The sequence below is a fragment of the Corythoichthys intestinalis genome, chromosome 14, assembly GCF_030265065.1.
Source record: "Corythoichthys intestinalis isolate RoL2023-P3 chromosome 14, ASM3026506v1, whole genome shotgun sequence".
Classification (NCBI taxonomy): Eukaryota; Metazoa; Chordata; class Actinopteri; order Syngnathiformes; family Syngnathidae; genus Corythoichthys; species Corythoichthys intestinalis.
Genome location: NC_080408.1, coordinates 53324713 through 53337464, shown reverse-complemented (window position 1 = coordinate 53337464; position 12752 = coordinate 53324713). Strand labels below are relative to the sequence as shown.

The window sequence follows — 12752 nt, the reverse complement described above, 5'->3', positions numbered from 1 at the left end:
GAAGAGGACGCCTTCTACCGTACAAGTCACAGCGCCCTCCTCCTCAATGCAAGACCGAAGCCGGAAGTCACTCATTTTCATGGCGCGGGATTCAAAAAACTAAATAAATATAGCGATCGCTTCCATACACATCCAAGCGGTCCATATCATTCAGGGGCATAAAATACCGCGTGTATTATGAAATAAACATGCTTTTTCGTGTCACATGCACTTTAAGGAAGAAGGCGAATGTGACGTCAGACGAGTAACCATCTTGCAATACAGCCATTACTATAGCATGCAGAAGGTCTGTGGATTCAGCTGATTTTGTGGGTTAATTCTTTTATTTTTTGCGTCAGGCCAGCCCAATGTGCTGCAGGCTTTTGTTGCAACACTAGGGAGAGTTGTGTGAGCCTTTTTTGATTTCCAAAAGATCTTTGTCCACCGCGATGGCCAACACAAATCCGACAACCGAGGAACCACTGGACGGACAAGAAAGTGAGTAAGCTTTGTGTTTTATATTATGTCAAATGCAGGGATCATGGCAAACATTTTAATAAGGAGGTGGCTTGCGTTTTGTGGGTGACAATACTCCCTGTCCACCGAGAAGGCCACACAGCCGACAACTGGCGGCTTGTCGCACACCATGGTCGCGAACAGAGCGGCCCCCCTCTCTAGTCTCCGGTTCTCGATTGTGTAGACTTCCAGCCCCCTCGGTCCTCTTCGCGGACCCGCCGAGAATGCACTATTATCAGCTTGGGCTCGGGGAGCCCCCCGCTCTCGTCTCGGTCGTGCCCATTTTTGTGTTGCACATGTATGTTAATGATGTAACTTATTTACTTAGCACCCAGGAAGTCACACAGGTCACTTCCTGGCAATATACAGAAATTATTTTTTAACAGAGAAGGACAATACAGTTTGAGGGGGGAGCTTCACTTACAGCATCAGAGGGTACGAACTACACTAAAAAGTTTCAGTTTGTGGAGTGAAGATGTGGAATAAACTAGATGAGGGGCTCAAGCAATGCCCAAGCATGACCCAGTTTAGGAAGTGGTACAAGCACATGGTTTTCACTGGGTATAGGGAAGAGGAAGGGGTTAAATCATAGGGGGTATTCACATATCTGTTATTGGCTAAGTCTTGTTTATTTTTGTTTATCTTGCATCTTATGTATATGGTTATTTAGTTTATTTCATTGTTAATATGAGGACTAGTTACATAGGGCGGACAGATATAATTATGGAATAGAAATGGGGGGTAGGTTTTAATAAGCAAATGCTTCATTCTACTCCTTTTTGGACAAAATGAATAAATTCTGATCTTGTTTATTATTATCATTATTATTATTGTCTTAACTATTGTTTCTGTTATCTCGAGAATATCATTGGTTCTGTCTGATTATTTTTATTTTTTTCTCATGTCCAAATAAAGCATTCATTCATTCATTCATTCATTCACCCTTGGATGACATCGAGAGTCCAACTGAATGTAAAAGGGGGCTTATTCACGGCCACAAAAGCTTTGGGAGCAAAATATTCTAAGGTTGCAAAATGTGGCAGAACACCGGCGACGAGCACTGCCTGTCCGCCGGGGACGGAGCAGAAAGACAAGCCGAAACTTGTTCGCCGCAGGTGAAGACAATCAACCCCGCTGCTGTGTTTAACATTAGTCAGGGTAGTTTTGTGTGGTTTTTCGCTTTCGAAAGGCAAGAAAAAGACTTGGAAAAGCCGCTCGGTTTGGGTTAGCATGTCGCCTAGCTGTCACACCTCCTGTTTACGCTCTTTCCTCAGTCTCCGAAGTCGGGGCAGGGAAATGACAAAAGCCGGACTAACTTCGGCAGCATAAAATACCGTTCGGTTAGGTTTAAGAAGACGGCACTTTTGACCATTATGCAGTAATTTTGCCCTGTCGTACTGAATAAATGCATTTTTAATATTTCATATTACATTTAGTACAAGACTTATTTGTCATGGCCATTTATTTAGCAATTGGCGGAAGATACTTTGATAAAAAGAATATCCTGTAAAAATATTGGAGTTGAGAGATTAAAACAATGATGACATTTTGCTGCTCTCTATGGCATTATCCTCGTTCAGAATCTTCCCCCTCAATGGGCTGAGTTCTAAATCAGCGGATATCGTTACTCTGCCGATGTCATCACCCAGCTGGGGACGCGATAATGGCAGGCGGGGCTAAACGGCAGATTAAAAGACTAATTTCTCTTCATCTGCGTTTTGCCAAATTGTTGTATATAGTCGAATCGTCTCAAAATATGATTTTAATTCACATAATAATGCTATTTAAGACTTTTTTTATCCTGCCACAGGTAGTTTAATGTTCCTCTCAGGATCAAATTGAAAGGGCTGAACAAATGACATGATGGTGTCGCAAGAGTCATACTCTGGAAACCAGGCAGCTCAACCTAATGACGTCACCGCCCAGATGTATAGTGTCGTCAACAACAATGGCGACCTACTAGTTAAACTAATTTTACAAATTTTATAAAAATAAAACATCAAGAGGAGTTTTAATAGTGAATTATTATAACTTATACTCACATTTATCTTTAAGAACTACAAGTCTTTCTATCTGTGGTTCCCTTTAAATTATCCATTGTTTTGGTTGGTTGCCCTGCAATTAGCTGGCAATCACTTCCGAGTGTACCCAAAGTCATCAAGAATAAGCTGCGGCACCCCAGTATAAACAATGGATGGCTAAATATTTTAGTTTGTCTTCTTGTACTCATGGAAAGCAAAAGCAATGTTGCTTTTCCTAACTGGAGCAGCCTTGTTAGGCGCTGTGGAGAATGGGGCTTTCTGCAAAAGATCTACCTAAGGTCTCTCATCTTTGATTAACTCTTGCACTGTTACAACGTATAGTCAGCATCAATTGCAGCCCGTTCATCAAAAAAGGCAGATCTCACGTCTGTGGTCCCTTCTTATTTTGACAGGTGTGTTATGTTTATTTTTCCCCCTAGTTCTCCTTGCATGGTAGTAGGTTTAGCTGAGGGATGTCCTCATTTGTTTTTCATAATTACTTTATATCCAGTAGTGATGATTATTATAACTAATTACGTTATATACAACATTGATGATTATTAGATTATTCATTTATTTTACATTTTAATATCAACTGTACATCTGTGAAGCCCTGTTGCTGCCATGAGGATGTGCGATATGAATAAATATGAATTGACATGACGATACATCGTCAGGATAAGTATTGGCTCATAATATACCTCCCATAAAATGGGTGTAACCAAATGTGCCATGCAGTGTGAGCTAGTGAAAAAGTTGCCAAGGCACAAAGCCAACTGGTGATTACTTAACCATCAAAATAATCATTCGTGGCAACCATATTAGTTAGTCTTTATTATAAATTATGAATTTATATGTCCTTAAGTGTACCTCATCCTGTGGTTGGTGAGTGCGGTACGTGTGGTAATACCTCATTCTGCAGCTGACTGACTTGAGCTGACAGGTTGAGTACCATCAGAGTCACATTCTGCAGCTGGCCTTGCAGCAAGTGAATGGACTCTGTCTGTTGCTGGTCCTGCACGACAATTTTATCACATTTGTCTGTTGTACAGCAAGATACACAATTAGAATACATGGGGTCCTCAGGTTACAATGGTTTTGATTTTACGACGCCAATGCCTCGTCTGCCATTTCGTACCCCGCGCCAGCGTTTAATTAATTGTTTGCTATGAGTATCTGTCTGTTTTGACTTTCATTTCTCAAATTATGGCCCCAAATAAGAAAGCAAAGCAATTACCATGGAAAATGAAGCTTAACATTATAAAAAGATGACAAAATACAGTGCCCTCCATAATTATTGGCACCTCTGAAAAAGATGTGTTTTTTAGCTTCTTATATATTTTTGGAATGGAAAAAAAAGAGAACAATCCAACCTTCAATACAAGTGCATTCATTCAGTGGGGGGAAAAAATCCCACATGAAGAAAAAATTATTTGACATCAAATAATGTGTGTCACAATTATTAGCACCCCTGGTGTTAATAATTTGTACAACCCCCTTTTGCCAACAAAACAAGGTCTGGGGACTGAGATGGCCATGGGAGGAGCTTGATTTTGTGTCTGGTGAACCATTTCTGTGTAGATTTGGCCATATGTTTAGGGTCATTGTCTTGCTGAAAGAACCAGTGACGACCCATCTTCAGCTTTCGGGCAGAGGGCAACAGATTTTGATTTAAAATGTCCTGGTATTTCAAAGCATTCATGATGCCATGCACCCTAACAAGGTTCCCAGGGCCTTTGGAAACGAAACAGCCCCACAGCATCACTGACCCACCCCATACTTCACAGTGGGTATGAGGTGCTTTTCAGCATGCGCATCTTTCGTGGCACGCCAGACCCACTTAGAGTGTTTGTTGCCAAAAAGTTCAATCTTGGTCTGACACAAAAATACACACGACTTCAACTGGGACCGTGAGATGTGATTTTCTGGGTTTTTTTTCCACATTCTCTCTCTCATGGTTGAGGTTTAACCATGTTGACAATTTTCAAGTGGGAGAACTTGCACAATTAGTGGTTGACTAAATACTTATTTGCCCTACTGTATTAACACCAGGGGTGCTGATTTTTATTTTTATTTTTCTCTTTTTTTCCATTAAGGTCCCATATTATTTGAATAAAAAAATTTTATCAGAAGCTAAAAACCACATCTTTTTCAGGGGTGCCAATAATTATGGAGGGCACTGTAGATAAAAAGATGAAAGGAGAGAGGCTGACGAACATCGGAAAAGACTTCTTCTGCGCTCAGACCACAGTTAAACAGTCGGGCAAAAATGCCTTGCTCGTCACCAAAAAGCAGTTTTGTGTTGACACAGACCTTACATCGTCAACAGTTGAAGTTCGCGAAACTAAACAACTTCCAGATCAGGTAATGTAAAAATCAGTAATCATTGAACAATTTTACGTGTTTGTTTTCTCATGATATCACTTCAATCTCCAAATATTACATTTACTATCTAATAATAATGTCAAAAGCAGTTTTGTTAAGGTATTTCCATCACTTTACATTAGGCATTTTGACGCAAACTGACTTTAGCGATGAAATCAGACTTACGCCGAAATGTTATGCTGTTACGTTGCCAGCGTAGGAACGGAACTCGTTCGTAACTCGAAGACTCCCTGTCCATCTAGTACAGTATGTCAATTGTGTCCTAGGGCAGTGTTTTTCAACCTTTTCTGAGTCACAGCACGTTTTTACATTGGAAAAAAATCTCGCGGTACACCACAAATAAAAAAATGTTCCAAAATTACTTTCTTTACAGTATATTTATTTATAAAATACTTTCTCAATATTTATACTTAGTGTGAAACTTGAGCCTGTTTAGATGAACACAAAGCTGATATCCTGGCAGGAATCTTCATCAACAGCTCTCAGTCTGTCTTTATGTTTTTATAGCAGTTAGGCTTGAAAAGCACAGAATTATCAGACAGGGGGACTTTAGCAATGTCTTTAACTGCATCAGAGCCAAGCAGGTCGCTGACAATAGCAGGCAGGTACTTTAGATGTAGCAACAACGACCTACACCAAACCAACGGCCATGTCCGGCCAACACCTTCACGTCTGGATATGCGGAGGATGCCTGGGGAAAATGGAGGCCCATATGCTTAACGTCTCTCCAGATTGAGGACGTCGAAGATCTCTTTATCTTCGGCTCACTGATGGCGCTCGCCCTCCCGCTGCTTACTGGTGCCCTCTGGATACACCGATTCTTGGTGAGAGTGTTGCGGCAACACAAAGAGGCAATGGAGATTGCTGTAACATCGGCGACGAATCGTCCCAGGTGAAGAAGGAACCAGCAGCGTTAAGTGATGCCGCCGCTCAAATGGTCACGAAAATCATTACGGAGATCCAGGATCAAGAATGGCTCACTCGCGTGAACCGGGCTTGGGCGGATGACGACTAATCTTCCTGAGCGGATTGCAGCGGACGTGGGCCTCCATGACACCCTCGGCCATCCTTCCCTACACTAACTTGAAAATCAACCTATCCAATGAACCTACTCCTATCGACAATATTGCAAGTTCCATGGCAATCAATAACTTTTGGGAAGATAATATAAGTGAAAAAGGACAAAAACAAAAAAAAGAAAAGCTCATGTAATGTGATGTATGCAACTCTACCATGTTAAACTGTGCGTCCCTGGCTGTAGGGGGACGGGTATTGATAAGCATATGCTTTTCCCGTCTGCCTTTGACTGTCTTCAGTTTCCTTTCTTTCTTCGGGCAAATTATTCCAAATTTTGTGACTGTCAAAGATGTCTTTCTTTCTCGGGCAAATTATTCCACATTTTGTAACTATCAATGAAACCGATGATGATGACAATAAACATTTCATTCGTTCATTCATTCAAGGTGACTGGCCTCGGGGGCTTTCTCATTTACCTTTGTAGCTTTTCTCAAAAAAGTTGCCTGTTTCTCTGTGTTTTCACAAAGGCGAACAAAATAGCCCATCGACTTATTTTGAAGCGAGGGGTGTTTCATTTGGGGATGACGTTTAAGATAGCTGCTCGTGTCGCGTTCAAGAACTGCTCAGATTTCTAGCCGTCAGCCACCTTGCTGCCCTTGACAATGTGTTGGAATAAAACACAGGAGGAGGATTGATTGTCGTCACATATGGATAAAATGGAAAGGACACTTTCGTGAATATTGACTCTTAACGAGTCTAATCAAATGATGTACAGTAGACTTGCTAGGGTCCACATTGTCACGGACAGCAAGGTAGCTGATGACTAGAAATCCGAACAATTATTGAAGGCGAAAAGAGCAATACCTCGCTCATCTGCACACGACCGCAACTTTCTACCTCCTACTTCCTTCCTACTGCAACTCCGCCCAACGACGTAAAAAAAAGAAAAATGCGATATTGGATAATTTCTCGCAGCACACCTGACGATCTCTCACGGCACACTAATGTACCGCAGCACACCAGTTGAAAAACAACAAAATGTCGCAGACAGCAAGGTGGCTGATCGCTAGAAATGAGAGCAATTATTGAACGCGACATGAACAATATCTCGCTCATCTGCACACAACCGTAACCTTCTATCTACTCCTTCCTTCTTACTGCAAGTCCGCCCGATGACATTAAAAAAAAAAAGCGGTATTGGATAATTTCTCGCGGCACACCTGACGATCTCTCACTGGTTGAAAAACACTGTCCTAGGGCAATCCATGAAAAATGTTGCTCACTTGCTGTTCTGCAATTCTGGATGTGTTTTGGAGTTTAATAATGGTTTTGTTGAAAGCTGTCTGCATCTCCTCCATCTGCTTACGATATCTTGAAAGATAGATAAGATCATGAAATGTAATGATCAAGATCATGACTTTCCACAAGCTAACAAATAACATCAAATTTACCAACGATGTGTTATTTCTGTCCTCACCTTTGGCTGAGCTGTTCTAGATAGCGCCCACTGAGGGACATATTCATCTCCAAGGCCTTAATGCGGTTGTTGAGCCGCATGAACACTGACTCTTTTTGGCTGGAACCGTGCACCGTGTTACCCGTCTGCTCTAGGCCATTTGAGGGATCTGCGTAGATGTCTGAGAGGGGCGGTGAGGAGGATGTTGACGGCAAATGGGTAAATACATCTTCGGTTCGGTCCGCTGTTTTGGGATCTGTCATGACTGGGGCACCATTTGAGTGCTCAAGATCAATCTGTGTATGTGACGCAGGATGAGCTGGCTCAGTGGAAGGAGACATACTTTCGAGTAAAGCTGTTAGGTTCAGTGACTGATCCACATGAGAGGCAATCTGGGACTCAGCTGTCATATCAGGATCTGCACTAATTGCAATGTTCAATTTAACTTTTGTTGCTGCCACTTTGACCTCATCTGTTACCGTTCCAACGATTGCGCTACTGAGAGGTAGTGAAGCCTTTGTAAGCTTCTCCATACTCTGCATGTCTTGGCTCTCATTTGGGCTTAGTGGCTTTGCTGAAGCCTCAGGAGACAGCTGCAGAGTCTTATAAAAGGTTGGGTTTGCAACGGATGAATCGGTGGTGGCAGGTTTGGGGAGATTTGATGTTTGACTGGGCTCAAGTGGAGAAGGTTCAGACATAGAGTCATCATGAGGTTCGATAAAAGTGTTTGCTCGGGGCTGAGGTGCTTCGCTTTCTGGCTCGCCCCCAGGAGCTTTTTCTTTTTGAAAGGGCTGATGTGCCTCACTGTGATGATACTTTTGTTCAGGACAAGCAGAGGGGAACGAGGGTGGGAACCAAATGGAAGTGTGGCTAGAAGGAGCCATTTGTCCTTTTTCTGTGTACTGGCATTTTCTTTTGTAACTGAACAGCAGTAGCAGACATTGTTGCTGCAGATACTCCTGAAGGTAGATTTTACATGAACAAGAGAAAAATTTAGGAATAGGTGACTGGAAAGTGACATTTTGTGGTTCATTGTGATCCATTTTCTCTGTCTCTCTACCTAACTCATCCTCTTGATCCAACAGTGTGATTGGTGTGTGAATAGATTCTTCTTCATCTGGCTGTAAAGTAATAACAATTTGTTCGTTCAATTGAGGTTGGTGATTTTCACTTTTATTGTCTCTAAACAGTTCCAATACATCCATTGTTGCTGTTGTTGATAGGGTTTCAGTTTCAGTGATTTTTGCGTTTGCAGATGATGTTACCTCATCCATCTTTGAACTATAGGGAGCAAAAACAATGAACACAGTAAACAGATTGCATGCGTTGCTCGTCCTTTATTTTCAATATGTTAAATTTCAAACGGAAATCAGTGATATGATGTAATATCCTCACTGACACTTGAAAATGAATGATAAAATGGTCATAAAAAATTGACATTTCAAAAATTACCCCACATCTGCACACTTAAAAAAATAGATTCAACTGAAGCAACGAGGCTTCTGACAGATACTCACTCAGTGATTGGACTTATGAGTGGAGATTGAGCAGTCGTTTCATTAACATGTGTCCCGTTCACGCTTGCATCCTGGTATGAAATATTTCCTTCAAAACACAAATGGCAAATATCAGTAATGACTTGTAGCTTTAACCATACATGCTCATATAATTCTATTTCACAAACCGGATTCCAAAAAAGTTGCTATAACTATGTGGATGCTTTACAAATACAGTGGTGCCTCGGCATACGAACGCACCAACATACGATCCTTTCGACATCTGACGTAAAATGTGACTCATTTGTTTCCACATATGACATCATGTCGAAATGTGACGATTTACAACAGCGTCGAACTTTCATAGTTTTTCCCGCAATGCGGCAGCGTGGCAGATGTTGTTTGAGAGAAATCAACCTGGGTCTCAAGAAAGTGAGTGCAGATGGTAAAAAATGGAAAAAGTTTACACTTACCATTGAAATTAAGATGATGATAGAAAAATAGAGGCATTGTGTGCGCGTCCAGTGTTGTTAATAACTGTTATTTTTGTCAATAGTGAGATTCCAAAAAAGTTGCTATAACTATGTGGATGCTTTACGAATACAGTGGTACCTCGACATACGAATGCACCGACATACAATCCTTTAGACATCGGACGTAAAATTTGACTCATTTGTTTCCACATATGACATCATGTCGAAATGTGGCAATTTACAACAGTTGTTTTTCCTGCAATTCGGCAGCGTAGCTTATGTTCTTTGAGAGAAATCAACCTAGGTCTAAAGAAAGTGTGTGCAGGTGGTGAAAAAAAGGAAAAGTTGACGCTCACCATTGAAATTAAGATGAAAATGATAGAAAAATATTAGTATTGTGTGCGCGTCCAGTTTTGTTAATAACGGTGTTAATTTTTGTCAGTAGTGAGTAGGGGTGCAACGGTTTGCGGTTCAAAACCGAACCGTACGGTTCGCCCTGTACGGTTCATTACGCCTTTATGAACCGCGCCTTTTCGGTTTTGAAATTAATTTATTCCGAACGCTTGTGGAATGAATTGGTCGAGCTCTGTGTGACTGTGTGTGACGTGAAACACAGCTGTGGAGAAATTCCCGCCCCGCAAGTAAATGTCCGATCGCTGTCAAGCACCTGTGTAATAGAAGCTGAGTAACGCCCTCTCTTCCTTACGAGCGAAGTGAAAGTGAAACAAGAAAGAAAACAAAAAGCTATGTGTGGAGAGACCGAATTTTGAGGAAGCACCGGCTTCATTCAAATCTGCGGTGTGGCAACATTTCGGTTTCCCCGTGGACGACAATGCGGAGGGAGAGAAAATATTGAAAAAAAAAATTTAAACAATTTGCAAGCATTGCTCAGCGCTTGTTCCCTATGCTAATGGCAACACTTATAACATGACTTCGGCACCTCAGCCGGCATCACCCACATATATCTCATTCTCAGAGCAGGACAACCCCGAAGATGACACCAGTGAAAACACACGGCGGGCTTCGTTAATTTATTTGCAACGCTTGACCCGCGTTAAATTGTTCCCTCACGGACATATTTCTCCAACAACGTAATCCCCGACATTTATTAAATGGCACGCAAAGCCATCGAAGATGATTTCGCTAAAGCACATAGATTCGCCCTGACCACTGATAGTTGGACGTCCCGTTCTACAGAGTGCTACTACCTAACTGTGACGGTCCACTATAACATTTCGGCAACGTGACAATGTGCGTTAGAGAAAAGTCAGAGACACGGAGAGGGAAGAGTGTTTGTTGTGGCGCTGTAGCAAACGCGATGCTAGGCTAGGTGGCGCCAATATTTACTGACTGTAGCCGACAGCCTACAATCTACGCCTAGATATCTCATTCATATAGAACTACATGCGAAGTGACAGACTGGGTAGCGTTAGTAAACAGCCGCCATTTTAGAGCAGTAAACTTCTCAGAAAGGCTCTTTTGTAGTGAACCTTCCTAGCGAACCTAAGTAACGTTTTATCTAAAATACTCCTAAATTGGCAAAATTTTGACTTGAGTCTATCTTTAAAGGATGAAACGGTTTTAAAATTTTCACATGTCGAAAGTAGACAGAAGGGAACTAATGCAAAAACGGGAGCTATTTTATCAACTTAAATGGTTGATTCACAACATTAAATGACCTCCAAACACAGCAAAGGTTACTATGTTTTTGTTTTTTGTTTTTTGAAAAAATGAAAAAAAAAACAAGAAAGGTAACACCAGTTACTTTGCCAAGTAACTTTTTTACGACTGTGTGTGTATATTTCAGTAGTCAGTCACTACACTAGCCAAAGAGCTAAGAGGCATTTTAACAGTCGAAAATGTTTACATTTTAAGTGTTTATTTCATTTTCTTAAAAGCAAAATAAAGGCAGTTTAACAAAAAAAAACAAAAAAAAAATGCAAAACGCAAACCGAACCAAAACAGTGATCCCAAAACCGAGGTTCATACCGAACCGTGGGCTAACTGAAACGCTGCACCCCTAGTAGTGAGTAATCTAATTACTTTTTCCATCTTTGCAACCCTATTACCGTTACTGAGGACGTGAAAGCGTGCGTTACTTCATTTTGGTTGAAGGACGAGAGATGTTTGAGAGACACGAAGAGAGCAGAGCGGGAGAGGGGAGGAGGGTCACAGGGTTGTGACGCCGTTGTAAAGGTGATGCTAGTTGGCACGGAGAGTTAGCATAGCATTCGCATTCTAGCTAGCTTTAGCATGGCCAGCGTCATCCTAAATGCTCCAGCGTCCATTAAATCAATGGCAATATTTTATGTGTAATAACATATTTTAGCAAAAAGAGAACAATTGTGGCTTATTGGAGCCTAACAGTCTGTAAGTCCGAGGTTCCCTTTCAAGTCAAGTAGCACCAGTAACACCAGTTGCAGAGCAGCTGTTTATCAGACACGTCCCAGAAGCAGTTCAACGCTTCACATGTGAAACGAACGGCAGTTTGTCATTTGTCACGAGACGCAACCCTCCTGCTTCAATTGAACTAGGTAGGACCGGACAGACTGGAAGTCACGTGTGTAAAAATACGGTGGATGAGGTCAATTTTCAAAAAAATATCATTTCTGTGTGGCGCTTTAAAGCTTTCTAAAACCTTTCACAAGAACAAAAATGATTGATTGAGGCATTTCAGTTGTAAAATGCATGTTAAAATCTTTGTCTTTGCAATTGTTTTTCTCTTTAGCACAGGACTTCTTTTTTATTCTCTTTCAGAAAGAAAGCTGACCAACACGCGGGGTCTAAAAGGCAAATGGTTGTTAAATTGTTATCTTCAAATACCCACGACTCTCGCACAAACTTGCAATCCTCATGTGAACCATTCGAGCCGCTACACAGACACTCTGCTCATAAAACACACCCTGTGGAAATTTGGGGCGAGCGTCAGCGGTGCTTTGACCACGCCGATGCTTGCCGTAGACGCGCCAAGTGTATTACCGGGATAAGGGTCGAATACAACTTCATGGCTGCTCTTAGATGATAAAAAATGTCATTAATGATTGGGTCATACCTTGCATTTGTGAGTTACTCCCAAGAACATTGATAGCAATATTATTGACCATGTTCAAAATGACATCTGAAGAGAAACACAATACATCACAGGCATTAAAAGATGCAATTAAAGGAAAAAAAAAAAAAAAAAGCATTATTAGTCTTACCCTTTGCCAAACCAATCACATTTGTTGAATGCTTGACTTCACCAGTTCCCAAAGGGGATGAATACTCTACAGGAAGAAAAGATTCTTACTGACAGAATAAAAAAAATATGGGCATAATTTTTGAATTTGGGTTCCATGAAGAAGTACAACTATAAATGGACACTTTAAAGACACGAAATTAAAAGAATTCAACCCAAATAAGATGATTG

The 12752-nt window shown here is 41.3% G+C and overlaps 1 protein-coding gene across 7 annotated transcripts in view; it reads right to left on the bottom strand.

The window, feature by feature from the left end:
• The window catches only part of LOC130930417 (SUN domain-containing ossification factor-like), a 116473-nt gene that overhangs the window by 19007 nt on the left and 84714 nt on the right, over positions 1 to 12752 (bottom strand). For 6 of the 7 annotated variants that reach the window (XR_009067053.1, XM_057858374.1, XM_057858376.1 and 3 more), the window contains 6 exons: positions 12544 to 12609; positions 12396 to 12461; positions 8892 to 8979; positions 7396 to 8655; positions 7202 to 7289; positions 3427 to 3531 (listed from right to left, as the gene is read on the bottom strand). Coding sequence is in view for 6 of the 7 variants with exons in the window: in XM_057858374.1 (XP_057714357.1) it covers positions 3427 to 3531; positions 7202 to 7289; positions 7396 to 8655; positions 8892 to 8979; positions 12396 to 12461; positions 12544 to 12609 (1673 nt within the window). In the remaining variant the exon portion in view is untranslated. The remainder of the gene's footprint in view (positions 1 to 3426; positions 3532 to 7201; positions 7290 to 7395; positions 8656 to 8891; positions 8980 to 12395; positions 12462 to 12543; positions 12610 to 12752) is intronic. The other variant, XM_057858375.1, reaches the window with a different exon arrangement.